General features: G+C 49.4%; 2 protein-coding genes and 4 non-coding genes across 7 annotated transcripts in view; 5 read left to right on the top strand and 1 right to left on the bottom strand.

Moving 5' to 3' along the window:
• HSPA1L (heat shock protein family A (Hsp70) member 1 like) overlaps nt 1–10,896 on the bottom strand; it is a 25,023-nt gene extending 14,127 nt beyond the window's left edge. The window contains exon 1 of the mRNA XM_045390168.3: nt 10,594–10,896. Coding sequence (XP_045246103.2) covers nt 10,594–10,808 — 215 coding nt within the window. The 5' untranslated portion in view covers nt 10,809–10,896. The remainder of the gene's footprint in view (nt 1–10,593) is intronic.
• On the top strand, nt 3,737–6,250 carry LOC123572795 (heat shock 70 kDa protein 1A). Its single transcript, XM_045390170.2, has one exon. It carries the CDS (start codon nt 3,950–3,952, stop codon nt 5,873–5,875), a length of 1,926 nt encoding a protein of 641 aa, XP_045246105.1. The 5' UTR covers nt 3,737–3,949; the 3' UTR covers nt 5,876–6,250.
• LOC102143138 (uncharacterized) lies at nt 10,604–15,472 on the top strand. Of its 2 annotated transcripts, none has more exons than XR_012434001.1 (4): nt 10,604–10,894; nt 11,113–11,153; nt 11,753–11,846; nt 15,253–15,472. It is a non-coding gene; the product is annotated as an uncharacterized protein (transcript). The 2 variants fall into 2 exon arrangements; XR_010586027.2 differs by lacking the exon at nt 15,253–15,472 and adding an exon at nt 12,649–12,788.
• LOC123573226 (small nucleolar RNA SNORD48) lies at nt 10,957–11,019 on the top strand. Its single transcript, XR_006697955.1, has one exon. It is a non-coding gene; the product is annotated as a small nucleolar RNA SNORD48 (small nucleolar RNA).
• On the top strand, nt 12,488–12,554 carry LOC123573221 (small nucleolar RNA SNORD52). The gene has a single exon (XR_006697951.1). It is a non-coding gene; the product is annotated as a small nucleolar RNA SNORD52 (small nucleolar RNA).
• LOC135970736 (small nucleolar RNA ZL8) lies at nt 12,876–12,958 on the top strand. The gene has a single exon (XR_010586597.1). It is a non-coding gene; the product is annotated as a small nucleolar RNA ZL8 (small nucleolar RNA).

The following is a 15,472-nucleotide window of genomic DNA, read 5'->3' as shown; positions in this document are numbered from 1 at the left end:
TAGCAGTTATGTTCTTGGCACTCCCTCTTCAGTTCTCTTTTCCTTTTGAAACCATCTGACCCAGCTTTCAGTTTGGGGAATCTGAGCTCTGATCCTTCCAAACACAGAATCCAGTAAAAACCTAATTCTGAAATTAATCACATTAAAGTTTTGAAAAATCTCCTGGGGTTCTTATATATTCACCTTAGACAGCAATTAAACTTGTGACTGGATTTCTGCCTTGGGAAGCATCCAGTCTAAAAGGAAATAAGAGGCGGTGCGGTGCCTCACGCCTGTAATCCCAGCACTTTGGGCGGCCCAGACGGGCGAATAACCTGAGGTTAGGAGTTCGATACCAGCCTGGCCAACATGACAAAACCCCGTCTCTACTGAAAATACAAAAATTAGCCAGGCATGGTGGTGTGCACCTTTAATCCCAGCCACTCAGGAGACTGAGGCAGGAGAATCGCTTGAACCTGGGAGGTGGAGGTTGCAGTGAGCCAAGACTGTGCCATTGCACTCCAGCCTGGGCAACAGAGCAAGACTCTGTCTCAAAAAAAAAAAAAAAAAAAGAAAGAAAATTCAAGTGACCCTCTCCTTGTCAGGAAATGGACAAGGAATATGGATGTGTGGGTTTCCAGTCTAGTCCATACAGGCTTCACTTAAAAGCTAGGTCAACTATAGCACTGTAGAATCTGACTAGTGTGACTGATTCAAGAAAAACAGCATTTCTATTGGATTTTTCTGCTATCCGGAGAGCATCCAAGATTTGGGGCCCCAACACCACATCTACTTGCCAGGCACTTGAGACAGTGATGCCCTTTGCTTCATGCCAATAGAGAGGGTTTTTTCTCCCCCTCTTACCACCCACCCCCCACTTTTTATGTTTCTCAACAGAATCAGATAAGTATTTTATTTTTGAGAAGGCGTTTCACTTTTGTTGCCCAGGGTAGAGTGCAATGGCGTGATCTCAGCTCACTGCAACCTTTGCCTCCTGGGTTCAAGTGATTCTCCTGCCTCAGCCTCCCAAGTAGCTGGGATTACAGGCATGCGCCAACCTGCCCAGCTAATTTTTTTTTTTTTTTTTTTTTTTTTTTTTTTGCCTTTTTAGTAGAGATGGGGTTTCTCTGTGTTGGTCAGGCTGGTCTCAAACTTCTGACCTCAGGTGATCTGCCCGCTTCGGCCTCCCAAAGTGCTAGGATTACAGGTATAAGCCACCGTGCCTGGCCTCAGAGAACTATTTTAAATTGTAGATTTGGCAGGAGGGAAGGAATGAATCCAGACCTGCCAGTAGTAGCAGTTGATAGTGAGGAAGCTTCCAGAGCGAGGGGTGAGGTTAAGGGTCTCTGGAAGTGTTGCTACACTGTGCAGCTAAGATGAAAGTTTGGGAGAATCTCCAGCCAGACATTTCATAGAGAAATGTTTGGGAAAATTCCTGAAGTTTGACTGGTTTGACTAGTTTAGAGAGGTGATTCATTAGGGAGCTAACGCTGAATGTGAAAGTTATCACCGACCTGCACATATAGACACACACAGATTGTTAAAGCAATTTATTTGCAACATCAGTTTAGATCAGTGAATTATAAACAAATGAATACCCTTGAATTCCAGGAAGAGGTGTTTTGATAGTGGACAGGTGTGTGTGTGTGTGTGTGGTGTGCATATGAAAAATGCCAATTGAGCAAAGTGTTTAAAAACAGTATTATTCCCTTCATCAATAACTTCTTCTTTCCATTTGTGCTCAAGGAACGTCGGCATGGCAATGAGACTATTTTTTTTTCTTTTCTTTTCCTTTTTTTTTTTTTTTTTTTTGTGATAGGTTGTAAACACAGTACTATTGTTTCAACCCCCTCACATTTTCCTTTCAGATGCCTAACAAAAGGGTCTTGCATTCACACTAAGAATGAAGGGGAAAAAAAAGGGAAAGTAAATTACTAAATGCAATTGTATTTCAAACAGGAGGAAGGAGAATCCGCAGGAAGTTGCAATCCAGGATAAAAACTTAAGACACATTCAGCCTGGCCAACACAGCGAAACCCCGTCTCTATTAAAAATACAAAAATTAGCCGGGAGTGGTGGCACATCCTGTAATTCCAGCTATTGGGGAGGCTGAGGCAGCAGAACTATTTGAACCCTGGGGCAGAGGGTGCAGTGAGCAGAGATCTCGCCACTGCACTCCAGCCTGGGCGATAGAGTGAGAGTCTCAAAACAAACAAAAACAACTGTCTGGGAATGATGGCTCATGCCTGTAATCCCAGCACTTTGGGAGGCCGAGGTGGGTGGATCAGGAGGTCAGGAGTTCGAGACCAGCCTGACCAACATGGTGAAACCCTGTCTCTACTAAAAATACAAAAATTAGCCGGGTGTGGTGGCGCCCACCTGTAATCCTAGCTACTCAAGAGGCTGAGGTAGGAGATTCGCTTGAACCCGGGAGGTGGAGGTTACAGTGAGCCAAGATCACGCCACTGCACCCCAGCTTGGGGGACAGAGCCAGACTGTCTCAAAACGGAAACAACAAACAACTTAAGACACATAACCTGAGGTTTTAGAGGAGCTAGAACCTGGGTCCCAACCCCTCCTGATTTCCAGCATCACTCCACAGTTTGCTTAGAGGGCCACCTGCCAAACAGCTGTAGTATGTGATGTTAAAGAGGGCTAAACACCCCCCCCGGCACCTCCCTCCCAGGCTCACCATCTTGTTACATTTGACCTAAAAACGGTGGACAGCCTAGGGATTTCAGGGACAGACAGAAAATTTTATTTGGGACTGTGAGGTCCTAGTTCTACATACTGTCCTGGAGTGAAACAGGAATTGAGGAGAAAGTAGAAAGGAGGTGTCCCGGACCCCAAGCTAGGAATGGGGAGGGAAATGGAGGAACCCAAAATGCCTTAAGGACTGCCTACATACTAAGGAAAATTTTTTCTAACTCCTGGTTGCAGCAGAGGGGAGCGGCTGAGGGTGGAGGCAGGGGTGCGGCCGACCCACCCCTCCCACTACCCGACCAGCGCCTCCCTTCCTCCTTGGATGGGTGCCCCTGTCTTGCTAAGAACTGCCTGTTTACACAACTGCTTTCCTTGTGAAAATATAAAGGCTCCTATTCCCAGATGTCCCATCCTTGTAGGTTAAAGATTATGTCAAAAACTATATTGTATTATCTCATTCCTTCTTCCCATTACGATGGAAAAAACATCCGGGAGAGTCGGGTCGTTTCTCAGGCCGACTAGGCCATTAGGTGCCTTGGAGAAAGGACCCAAAGCTGCCCCGTCCTTCACAGACACAGTCCAATCAGAGTCTCCTAGGCACAACCATGCACCGCCTCCTTCGAGAAGCAAGATAACTTTCGGGTTTTGGTGGTCTCCAAAGTCATCAATTTTGCACCACTTTGGTGGTCTCCAAAGTCACCAATTTTGCACCGCCCTAAAATTACAAGCCCCGAGCCGGCCCTTCCTGTCAACTACCTACTGAAGGGCAAGCGGCCAGCATCGCCATGGAGACCAACGCCCTTCCCACCGCCACTCCCCCTTCCTCTCAGGGCCCCTGTCACCTCCAGTGAATCCCAGAAGACTCTGGAGAGTTCTGAGCAGAGGGCGGCACCCTGGCCTCTGATTGGTCCAAGGAAGGCTGGGGGGCAGGACGGGAGGCGAAACTCCTGGAATATTCCCGACCTGGCAGCCTCATCGAGCTCAGTGATTGGCTCAGAAAGGAAAAGGCGGGTCTCCGCCACGACTTATAAACGCCGAGGGGCCAGGGGTCCGGAAAACGGCCAGCCTCAGGAGCTGCTGCGACAATCGGCTTTCTTTTCTGAGAGTGACTCCCTCGGTCCCAAGGCTTTCCCAGAGCGAACGTGTGCGGCTGCAGGCATCAGCGCGTTGAGTTTCCGGCGTTCCGAAGGAGTGAGCTCTTGTCGCGGGTCCCGTCCGCCGTTTCCAGTCCCGAATCTCGGAGCGGAGCAGACAGCAGGGCACCGGCATGGCCAAAGCCGCGGCGATCGGCATCGACCTGGGCACCACCTACTCCTGTGTGGGGGTGTTCCAGCACGGCAAGGTGGAGATCATCGCCAACGACCAGGGCAACCGCACCACCCCCAGCTACGTGGCTTTCACAGACACCGAGCGGCTGATCGGGGATGCGGCCAAGAACCAGGTGGCGCTGAACCCGCAGAACACCGTGTTTGACGCGAAGCGGCTGATCGGCCGCAAGTTCGGCGACCCGGTGGTGCAGTCGGACATGAAGCACTGGCCTTTCCAGGTGATCAACGACGGAGACAAGCCCAAGGTGCAGGTGAGCTACAAGGGGGAGACCAAGGCATTCTACCCCGAGGAGATCTCGTCCATGGTGCTGACCAAGATGAAGGAGATCGCCGAGGCGTACCTGGGCTACCCGGTGACCAACGCGGTGATCACCGTGCCGGCCTACTTCAACGACTCGCAGCGCCAGGCCACCAAGGATGCGGGGGTGATCGCGGGGCTCAACGTGCTGCGGATCATCAACGAGCCCACGGCGGCGGCCATCGCCTACGGCCTGGACAGAACGGGCAAGGGGGAGCGCAACGTGCTCATCTTTGACCTGGGCGGGGGCACCTTCGACGTGTCCATCCTGACGATCGACGACGGCATCTTCGAGGTGAAAGCCACGGCCGGGGACACCCACCTGGGTGGGGAGGACTTTGACAACAGGCTGGTGAACCACTTCGTGGAGGAGTTCAAGAGAAAACACAAGAAGGACATCAGCCAGAACAAGCGAGCCGTGAGGCGGCTGCGCACCGCCTGCGAGAGGGCCAAGCGGACCCTGTCGTCCAGCACCCAGGCCAGCCTGGAGATCGACTCCCTGTTTGAGGGCATCGACTTCTACACGTCCATCACCAGGGCGAGGTTCGAGGAGCTGTGCTCGGACCTGTTCCGAAGCACCCTGGAGCCCGTGGAGAAGGCTCTGCGCGACGCCAAGCTGGACAAGGCCCAGATCCACGACCTGGTCCTGGTCGGGGGCTCTACCCGCATCCCCAAGGTGCAGAAGCTGCTGCAGGACTTCTTCAACGGGCGCGACCTGAACAAGAGCATCAACCCCGACGAGGCTGTGGCCTACGGGGCGGCGGTGCAGGCGGCCATCCTGATGGGGGACAAGTCCGAGAACGTGCAGGACCTGCTGCTGCTGGACGTGGCTCCGCTGTCGCTGGGGCTGGAGACGGCCGGAGGCGTGATGACTGCCCTGATCAAGCGCAACTCCACCATCCCCACCAAGCAGACACAGATCTTCACCACCTACTCGGACAACCAACCCGGGGTGCTGATCCAGGTGTACGAGGGCGAGAGGGCCATGACGAAGGACAACAATCTGTTGGGGCGCTTCGAGCTGAGCGGCATCCCTCCGGCCCCCAGGGGCGTGCCCCAGATCGAGGTGACCTTCGACATCGATGCCAACGGCATCCTGAACGTCACGGCCACGGACAAGAGCACCGGCAAGGCCAACAAGATCACCATCACCAACGACAAGGGCCGCCTGAGCAAGGAGGAGATCGAGCGCATGGTGCAGGAGGCAGAGAAGTACAAAGCGGAGGACGAGGTGCAGCGCGAGAGGGTGTCAGCCAAGAACGCCCTGGAGTCGTACGCCTTCAACATGAAGAGCGCCGTGGAGGATGAGGGGCTCAAGGGCAAGATCAGCGAGGCCGACAAGAAGAAGGTGCTGGACAAGTGTCAAGAGGTCATCTCGTGGCTGGATGCCAACACTCTGGCCGAGAAGGACGAGTTTGAGCACAAGAGGAAGGAGCTGGAGCAGGTGTGTAACCCCATCATCAGCGGACTGTACCAGGGTGCGGGTGGTCCTGGGCCTGGCGGCTTCGGGGCTCAGGGTCCCAAGGGAGGGTCTGGTTCAGGCCCCACCATTGAGGAGGTGGATTAGGGACCTTCGTTCCTTATTATGTTTGTCTTTGAGGTGGACTGTTTGGACTCAAGGACTTTGCTGCTGTTTTCCTATGTCATTTCTACTTCAGCTCTTTGCTGCTTCACTTCTTTGTAAAGTTGTATCCTGATGGTAATTAGCTGGCTTCATTATTTTTGTAGTACAACCAATATGTTCATTATAATTCTTTGCATTTAATGTTGATACTGTAAGGGTGTTTCGTTCCCTTTAAATGAATCAACACTGCCACCTTCTGTACGAGTTCTTTCTTTCTTCTTTTTTTTTTTTTTGCTTTGGGAAAACACTACAAAGGCTGGGAATGTATGTTTTTATAATTTGTTTACTTAAATATGAAAAATAAAATGTTAAACTTGTTCTTATCTGTTTATATGTGAAGATAATGGATATTTGGGGAGGGATAGTGTCTGAATTCCATCTATATAGTCTGAAAAGGACAGTACTTCTGAAGAGTTACACGTGTAGGAGTTAGGGCTACACATATTTTTGTTAGGGCTTTATTGTGGGCCTTAAGAGGAATTGCAGGTGCCCGTCTTGATTAGAGTGGGGCTTGTTTCAGGGAAAAGTAGGGATGGCAGCTTCAAAAGGGTGTTGGAGGGGTGGTTGAGGTGGGTTAACTGGAGCAAGGAGGGAGGGGTGGTGCTGAGAGGGGATCATGGTTGTTTTCTCTCCCCATTGCACTTAGCGGAGTCCACAAAAAAAAAAGTCACTTTTTTGTTTTTTTGAGATGGAGTCTCACTCTCATTCTGTCGCCCAGGCGGGAGTGCAGTGGCACGATCTCGGCTCAGTGTAACTTCCGCCTCCCAGGTTCAAGCGATTCTTCTGCCTCAGCCTCCTGAGTAACTGGGACTACAGGCGTGTGTCACCACGCCTGGCTAATTTTTTTGTATTTTTGGTGGAGATGGGGTTTTACCCCAGGATGGGGTTAGGCAGGATGGTTTCAATCTCCTGACCTCGGCTCATATTCATTTATATGTGGAATCTAAACAGTAGAACTCAGAAGCAGAGAAGAAGTGGTGGTTAGCAAGGGCTGTGGGATGGGGGAATGGGGAGATGTGAAAGGGGAACAAAGCCTCAGGAGGAATGAGTTGTATTTTTTTTTTTTTGAAACGGGATATTGCTCTGTCACCCAGGCTGGAGCACAGTAGAGCTCACTGTAGTCTTAAACTCCTGGGTTCAAGGAATCCTCCCACCTTAACCTCCTGAGTAGCTGGGTCTACAGGTATGTGCCACCATGCTCGGCCAATTTTTTGCATTTTGTAGAGACTAAGTCTTGCTGTGTTGCCCAGGTTGGTCTCAAACTCTTCAGCTCAAGCGATCCCCTTGTCTATTCCTCCCCAAGTGCTGGGATTACAGGCGTGAGCCACTGCGCCCTGCCTGTTTTTGTGTTTTTGTTTTTATTTTTTTGGGGGGTATATATTGCAGGGCATGGTGAAAATAGTTAATAGTGTATATTTCAGGCCGGGCACGGTGGCTCAAGCCTGTAATCCCAGCACTTTGGGAGGCCGAGACGGGTGGATCACGAGGTTAGGAGATCGAGACCATCTGGCTAACACGGTGAAACCCCGTCTCTATTAAGAAATACAAAAAACTAGCCGGGCGAGGTGGCGGGCGCCTGTAGTCCCAGCTACTTGGGAGGCTGAGGCCGGAGAATGGCGTGAACCCGAGAGGCGGAGCTTGCAGTGAGCTGAGATCCGGCCACTGCACTCCAGCCTGGGCGACAGAGCGAGACTCCGTCTCAAAAAAAAAAAAAAAAATAGTGTATATTTCAAAATTTCAAATGTTCTTATCACAAAAGTATTTGCGGTGATATGTTAATTAGCTTGATTTAATTACTCCATATTGTGTTAATAGTTAATGACTATTTTGTACCTAATATATACAACTGAAGTTTGTCAATTTACAAAAACAATTTTAAAATCAAATAAAATGGGCCAGGTGCGATGGCTCATGCATATAATCCCAGAATTTAGGGAGGCTGAGGCGGGCGGAGCACTTGAGGTCTGGAGTTCAAAACCAGCCTGGCCAACATGGTGAAACCCCATCTCCACAAAAAGCAATAGAATTAGCTGGCTGGGCGTCGTGGCTCACGCCTGTAATCCCAGCACTTTGGGAGGCCGAGGCCGGTGGATCACCTGAGGTCAGGAGTTCAAGACCAGCCTGGCCAACATGGCAAAACCCCGTCTCTACTTTAAAAAAAAAAAAAAAAAAAAGCCAGGTGTGGTGGCACGAGCCTATAGTCCCAGCTACTCGGTAGGCTGAGGCAGGAGAATCCCTTGAACCCAGGAGGCAGAGGTTGCAGCGAGCCAAGACTGCACCACTGCACTGAAACCTGGGCGACAGAGTGAGACTCTGTCTCAAAAAAAAAAAAAAACACAATAGAATTAGCTGGGTATGGTGGTGGATGCCTACAATCCCAGCTACTGGGGAGGCTGAGGCAGGAAAATCGCTTGAACTCGGGAGGTGGAGGTTGCAGTGAGCCAAGATCATGCCAGCGCACTCCAGCCTGGGCTAGAGTGAGACTGCATGTCAAAAAGAAAGAAAGAAAGAAAGAAAGAAAGAAAGAAAAAGAAAGAAAGAAAGAAAGAAAGAAAGAAAGAAAGAAAGAAAGAAAGAAAGAAAGAAAGAAAGAAAGAAAGAGAAAGAAAGAAAGAAATAAATTAGCTGGGTTTGGTGGCGAATCCCTGTAATCCCAGCTACTACGGAGGCTGAGGCAGGAGAATTGCTTGAACCTGGGAAGTGGAGGTTGTGGTGAGCTGAGATCACACCACCGCGGTCCAGCCTGAGCAACAAGAGCAAAACTGCATCTCAAAAAAAAAAGATAAAATAAATAAAAAATAAAACTTGCGGGATGGGCAAAACAGCAACAATGAAGTGGAAGTTCAGACTATGGCTCTGCAAATCCCAACTTGGGTGACCAAGTCAAATTATTTAGACTAATTTAGCTTTCGTTGCCTCCTTTTAAAATAAAGTATTTTGTCTGAATAGCTTCACTTCAAAAGTTCTAAGATCGTTTTGAGCAGAAATGTGAGGTAGACTAACATTTTCAGCTATGGTCACCCTAGCTGCAATTATCCAAGTGAGGGTCTGGAGGAATGAGAGTTTGGGGCTATGGCCAGAAAGGAAAGATGAGTCAGGTTCTTTGTATCACCTCTGTAATCCTCATCCCATTCTCCTCTATATTAGGTATTCTAGAACCTTTTTTGACAATTTAGCATATGGAAGTGGTCACTTGAGCTGCATCCAAGGTCAAATTAGAGAGCAACAAGTGATGGTTTAGGAGCCAAAGATTTTTTCCCCCACTGCCTGCCTGAATATCGTTGGCATTTAGTAGTTCGTGTCCGGTTCTAAATGATGGTTTTACCCTAGGTTTTACGAACAGTAGCCTCTTTGTCCTTTTTCATGAATACTCTAAAAAATAGCAAATATATGAGGAAAGGAGAAAAAGGCTGCACAGCATAAAGCTGAGAAGATTACGGTAATGGGTTGTCCTCCCACACAAGCCTTTCCTGAAGGTGTTCTTCCTGACATATCAGCTAGGTGTCCCTAACACTTCCTCCCCAAAACTGAGCCTAGAGATATCTACTCTAAATCAGGCTGGGCTTGGTGGCTCACGCCTGTAATCCCAGCATTTTGTGGAGGCCTAGGCAGGCAGATAACCTGAGGTCAGGAGTTCGAGACCAGCCTAGCTTACATGGTGAAATCCTGACTCTACTAAAAACATAAAAATTAGCCAGGCATGGCGGTGTGCACCTGTAATCTCCGCTACTTGGGAGACTGAGGCAGGAAAATCGCTTGAACCGAGGAAGCGGAGGTTGCAGTGAGTCGAGATCGCGCCACTGCACTCCAGTCTGGGTGACACTCCGTCTCAAAAAAAAAAAAAAAAAATGAAGAAAAAGATACCAACACACACAACACACATCACCAAACATCATACACGTTTATAAATGAGGGAGATAGGAAAGGGTCCAGAAAGGTGGGATTTGAAATGATTTATGAGTTTCAAAAATGCTCTTATTTATTTATTTATTTTTTAAATAGATACGGGGGTTGGGTGTCACTATTTGCCCAGGCTGGTCTCGAACTCCGGGCCTCAAGTGATCCTCTGTCTAGGCCTGTCCAAAGTGTTGAGATCACAGGAGTGACCTATTACGCCCCACCTGGCTTTTGTGATTTTGGTTTTTGTTTTGTTTTGGTTAATTGAAGCTTAAGGAGCCTGACAGTCTGCGGGATCGAGCTGGGAGACGAATTCAGATTTCGCTGGGGGAACGGCGTGCGGAGTGTCAGGGTAGCTGGACCCTAAACTGTGGCAGCTGGACCCTAAACTGGGACAGCTGGACCCTAAACTGGCGCAGGTGCGAGCGCGCTCCAGCGGAGTCCCAAGGTCATTAAGCGACCTTGGGCTCCTGCGAAGCGGCTTATGAACAGCATCCGGCTGCCGCTGGCCTGCTGGCGCCAGGGACTTTCTTCCGCCTGGCCAGACAGGTCCCTGTTTTTTGTTTTTCAAAATTCAGAAAGCATCTCCGAATGTTTGCCCAGAAGGGGGTGAAACATACTTTCCTGGCCTTTCTTTCACTTTGTTGTAGTTCTATGTGGATGAACAATGGGGAAAATGCCGCGCGTTTGGCCAGGCAGATAAGAAAACAGCCATACCCATCAGGCCCCCGACCCGGCGCCGCTATAAATAGACCCGGCCTCACCATTTTAGTTCTCTCTGCGGAGTGGGCTCGTGGGTTCCTAGTAGAAGAGCTGTGATGTTCTCGTGCCGCGTGCTGCAGGCCCTGCTGTTGAGTGAGGGGGAGCAGGGGATCCCAATGGCCTGCCCTGCCTTTGCGCAGCAGCCAGCGGGCGGGTACGTCGTGGCCTGGCCGAGGGAGGAGAGCGCGGTCCCCAGTCGAGCTGCGTGAACTACCATTGCACACTGTAGAGTTTCTGGTGCCTCTCCTTGGAACTCGGCTAGCGGCGCCACAGCCCCTGCTAACTAATCGCGACATCACAACTGTGAGTGGGGTTGTGCGAGTGACTGTAAAATGGGGGTGACGGTTGCCCGGGGAGAGGAGGGGAGTGATGATGACCCCAGGTGACTCTGAGTGTGTCGCTGACGCCATCACCGCAGCGCTCTGACCGCCCCTCGGTCCAACATTCCTAGACCGGGCTCAACGAGGGGTTCATGGCCAAGATCTCTAATTCTTTGTTCCTGTGTTTCATTTCCCCGTTAGGAATTGTAAGATGTTCATCGCTGTGTTATCCTTGAGTAAAGGTGAGTATTAGGTGCGAGAGCCTTTTGAGTGCCTCTTGGGAAAGCTTTGTTCCCAAGCAGGCTTTCGTTCATGGGGCATTATGCGCCTCCCTGCCTTTTTTTTTTTTTTTTTTTTTTTTTTTTTTTTTTTTTTTTTTTTTTTTTGAGACAGTCTGCCTGTCACCCTGGCTGGAGTGCAGTGGCAAGAACACAGTACTGCAGCCTCCGCCTCCCGGGTTCAGTCGATTGTCCTGCCTCAGCTTCCCGACTAGCTGGGACTACAGGCCCGCCCCACCACACTCGGCTAATGTTTGTATTTTTAGTAGAAGGGGTTTCACCGTGTTGGTCAGGATGGTCTCCATCTCCTGACCTCGTGAGCCATTGCGCCCTGCCACTTTTTTCTTTTTTGAGCTATCCACGTACCACAGCTGGTGACCCTTGTATTTGTTATTGCTATTTTGTTTTTGAGACTGTTTGCTCCGTCGCCCAGGCTGGAGCGCAACACCAGGATCTCCCTGCAGCATCCGCCGTCAGGGCTCGAGTGGTCTTTCCACCTCAGCCTCCTGGGACTACAGGCACGTGCTACCACCACGCCTGGCTAACTTTTAGTTTTTTTACAGAAACGGGCTTTTACCATGTTGTCCAGGCTGGTATCGACTCCTGGGCTCAAACAGTCCTCCTGCCTCTGTCTCCCAAAGTGCTGGAATTACAGGGGTGAGTCTCTGCACCTGGTGTTGGTAACTTTCTAGAGACTACTTTTTGGTTTACATCATTTTCCTTGTGACCGTTGTGTTTTTACTCTTTTGGGGGACCGGGGGAGAGTCTCACTCTGTTACCTAGGCTGGAGTACAGTGGCATGATCTACACTTACTGCAGCCTCTGCCTCCTGGGTTCAGGCGATTCTCCTGCCTCAGTCTCTAGAGTAGCTGGGATTACATGCTTGTGCCACTGTTCCCTGCTAATTTTGTATTTAGTAGAGACGGGGTTTCTCCATGTTGGTCAGGCTGGTCTCAAACTCAGGTCATCCACCTGCTTCGGCCTCCCAAAGTGCTGGAATTACAGGCGTGAGCCACCTTACCTGGCCTGTATTTTTACGTTTTAATAAATCCCCGTATTTTTGTTGAAGGCTGGGTAACCTGACTCCACTCATTTCTACTGTAAACTAGGAGTACACTGAGACCTCCCAGAGGAGCTGTTCTCTGCAGTTTTAAATTACTTTCTACTACTCCCTTTCTAACGTCCGTTCTTGGACTCATTTGTTAGACCAATATGTATTAGGACTGTTGTGTTTTGTTTGAATGTACTAGATAGATCTCTTTCCAGAAGGGCTTCCCTTGATCCAGATCTCCCTAATTGGGAATGATGATTTCACAGACTAGAGTCTCTGATGCTGGTCATGATGTCAAAACTAAGTTCTGACTCATTTAGGGAACTGGATACTTGGGTTTCTAAGAGGGACCAATGGAAGAGCCGTAATTCTGCTTATTCTCAAATTGTCTTGTTTTCACCTTGTTAGAATGTGAGCTCTGGAAGCCCAGCCAGGGACAATGCTCCTTCACAGAGATTCTGCACTAACCTGAGTGAAGGCCTAAGGTTTGGAACCTCCCCCTCGTGGAAAGAAGCTTTGTATGGCTGTCATGCTTAGACAATGATTCCTGCGACTTGACCTTCAGGCTGGGAGAGGTGGAGAGCCATGCCTGTTCTCCTTCGTTGCTATGGTGACTATCCTTTGTTTTGGCTCAGTTGGAGTGGTAATGATGATCTGGTTGGACTAGAGTCTCTGAGCTTTTCTCTGAGGATCTTTGAACCCACCTGATCCACCCTCATGCTGCCTAGAATCTCCTGTAATTCACGTTTTTATGGCCAGTTATTTACATGATGAGGTTTGATTGGCTATGGTTCTGTAGGATGTACTTGAAGCATGGTGCTGGCATCTGCTCAGCCTCTGGGGAGGCCTCATGATACTTTATATTGCATAAGGTACAGAGAAAAGTAGGGATGTAGCATGGCCAGAGCAGCAGCAATGGCTGGGAGTTGCCTCACCTTTTTAATAAACTGATCTCTAGAGAACTGATTGTCATGAGCACAGCATCAACGGGATGGTACTTAAGCCATTCATGAAGAATCCATCCCAGTGATCCATTACAATTCAATATGAGATTTGGTGGGGAGACAGATCTAAACTATATTACAGGGTCTCACTTTGTGCACAGGCTGGTCTTCATCTCCTGCCTCAGTGAGCCACTGTGCCCCACCCCAACACGTTTTGTGTATTTTTTGAGACTCGCTCTGTCATCCAGGCTGGAGTGCAGTGGTACACTCTTTATCATGATATGATATGCCATATCAGCTTACTACAGCCTCTGTCTCCCAGGTTCAAGCAATTCTCCTGCCTCAGCCTCCCAAGTAGCTGGGATTATAGGCATGCGCCACCAGGCCCGGCTAATTGTTGTATTTTTAATAGAGACAGGATTTCACCATGGTGGCCAGGCTGGTCTTGAATTCCTGACCAAGAGATCCGCCTGACCTCCCAAAGTGCTGAGATTACAGGTGTTAGCCACCGCCCCCAGCCCACAACATGTATTTTTATTTTTTGTTTGAGATGGAGTTTCGCTTTGTCGCCCAGGCTAGACTGCAGTGGCGCATTCTCAGCTCACTGCACCCTCTGCCTCCCGGGTTCAAGTGATTCTCCTGCCTCTCAGCCTCCCGAGTACTTGGGATTACAGGCATGCACTACCATGCCCAGCTAATTTTGTATTTTTAGTAGAGATGGAGTTTCACCATGTTGGTCTCGAACTCCTGATCTCAGGTGATTTGCCCACCTTGGTCTCCCAAAGTGCTGGGATTACAGGTGTGAGCCATAATGTCTGACAATTTTATTCTGTTTTTTGAGACAATCTTGCTCTCACCCAGGTTGGAGTGCAGTGGTGCAATTACAGCTCACTGCAGCCTCAACCTCCTGGGTGGAAGCTCGCCTCTCACCTCACCCTTGGAGTAGCTAATGACTCAGGCATGCACCACTATCTGACTAATTTTTTTTTTTTGAGACGAGTCTCGCTCTGTCGCCCAGGCTGGAATGCAGTGGTGCGATCTCGGCTCACCGCAAGCCTCGCCTAGCCTATCCCTGGCTAATTTTTTTTTTTTAAATTTGAGGATGGGTGCGGTGCCTCATGCCTGTAATCGCCTCCTCTTTGGGAGGCTGAGGTGGGTGGATCACCTGAAGTCAGGAGTTGAAGACCAGCCTGGCCAACATGGTGAAAACCTGTCTCTACTAAAAATACAAAAATTAGCTGGGCGTGGTGGCAGGTGCCTGTCTGTAATCTACTTAGGAGGCTGAGGCAGGAGAGTAGCTTGAACCTGGGAGGTGGAGGTTGCAGTGAGCTGATGTGGCGCCATTGCGCTTCACCCTGGGTGGCAGAGCAAGACTCCATCTCAAAAAAAAAAAAATCTGGCCGGGTGCGGTGGCTCAAGCCTGTAATCCCAGCGCTTTGGGAGGCCGAGACGGGCGGATCACGAGGTCAGGAGATTGAGACCATCCTGGCTAACACAGTGAAACCCCGTCTCTACTAAAAAATACAAAAAACTAGCCGGGCGAGGTGGCGGGCGCCTGTAGTCCCAACTACTTGGGAGGCTGAGGCAGGAGAATGGCGTGAACCCGGGAGGCGGAGCTTGCAGTGAGCTGAGATCCGGCCACTGCACTCCAGCCCGGGCGGCAGAGACTCCGTCTCAAAAAAAAAAAAAAAAAAAAAAAAAATCTGTAGATATGGGGTCCTACTATGGTGCTCAAGCTGGGTCTCAAACTGCTGGGCTCAAGTGATTCTCCTGCCTTGGCCTCCCAAAGTGTTGGAACTGACAGACGTGAGCTACCATGCCCAGCCTCAGCTTTTGTTGTAGATTTAGGGGGTATTATGTGCAGTTTCGTTACTTGGGTTCAGTGTATACTCAACATTTAGCTCCCACTTGCAAGTGAGAACATACGGTATCTGGTTTTCTGTTCTATATTGATTCACCTGAGGATCATGGCCTTTGGTTGCATCCATGTTTCTGCAAAGGACATGAAATCGTTCATTTGTATTGGTACATTCTATATGGTTCTAATGTTCTTTTTATGAATTTTCAGGAATTTGCTGACACAAAGAATATCTTCTGCCTGGTGCTGGGCATATCCTGAGAACTGACAACTTTCCTGTATTACCCTGTGTGAGCAGCTGTCACCTTATTGGGGGAAGAATGCCTGAAAATTAGGGGGCACTTCAAGTAGAGAGCTTCTATTTCCTGTATTTGTCTTATATACAAGTATTTGCTTTTATCAAAATTCTAATAAAACATTTTAAAGTAAA

Source organism: Macaca fascicularis, chromosome 4 (assembly GCF_037993035.2).
Source record: "Macaca fascicularis isolate 582-1 chromosome 4, T2T-MFA8v1.1".
Lineage (NCBI taxonomy): Eukaryota > Metazoa > Chordata > Mammalia > Primates > Cercopithecidae > Macaca > Macaca fascicularis.
The sequence above is the reverse complement of the archived record's forward strand: the minus strand, read 5'-3'. Positions and strand labels throughout refer to the sequence as shown.

Bases quoted from the DNA above. Each gene is read 5' to 3' on its own strand.
- LOC123572795 (XM_045390170.2), top strand. From the start codon at position 3,950: ATGGCCAAAGCCGCGGCGATCGGCATCGACCTGGGCACCACCTACTCC.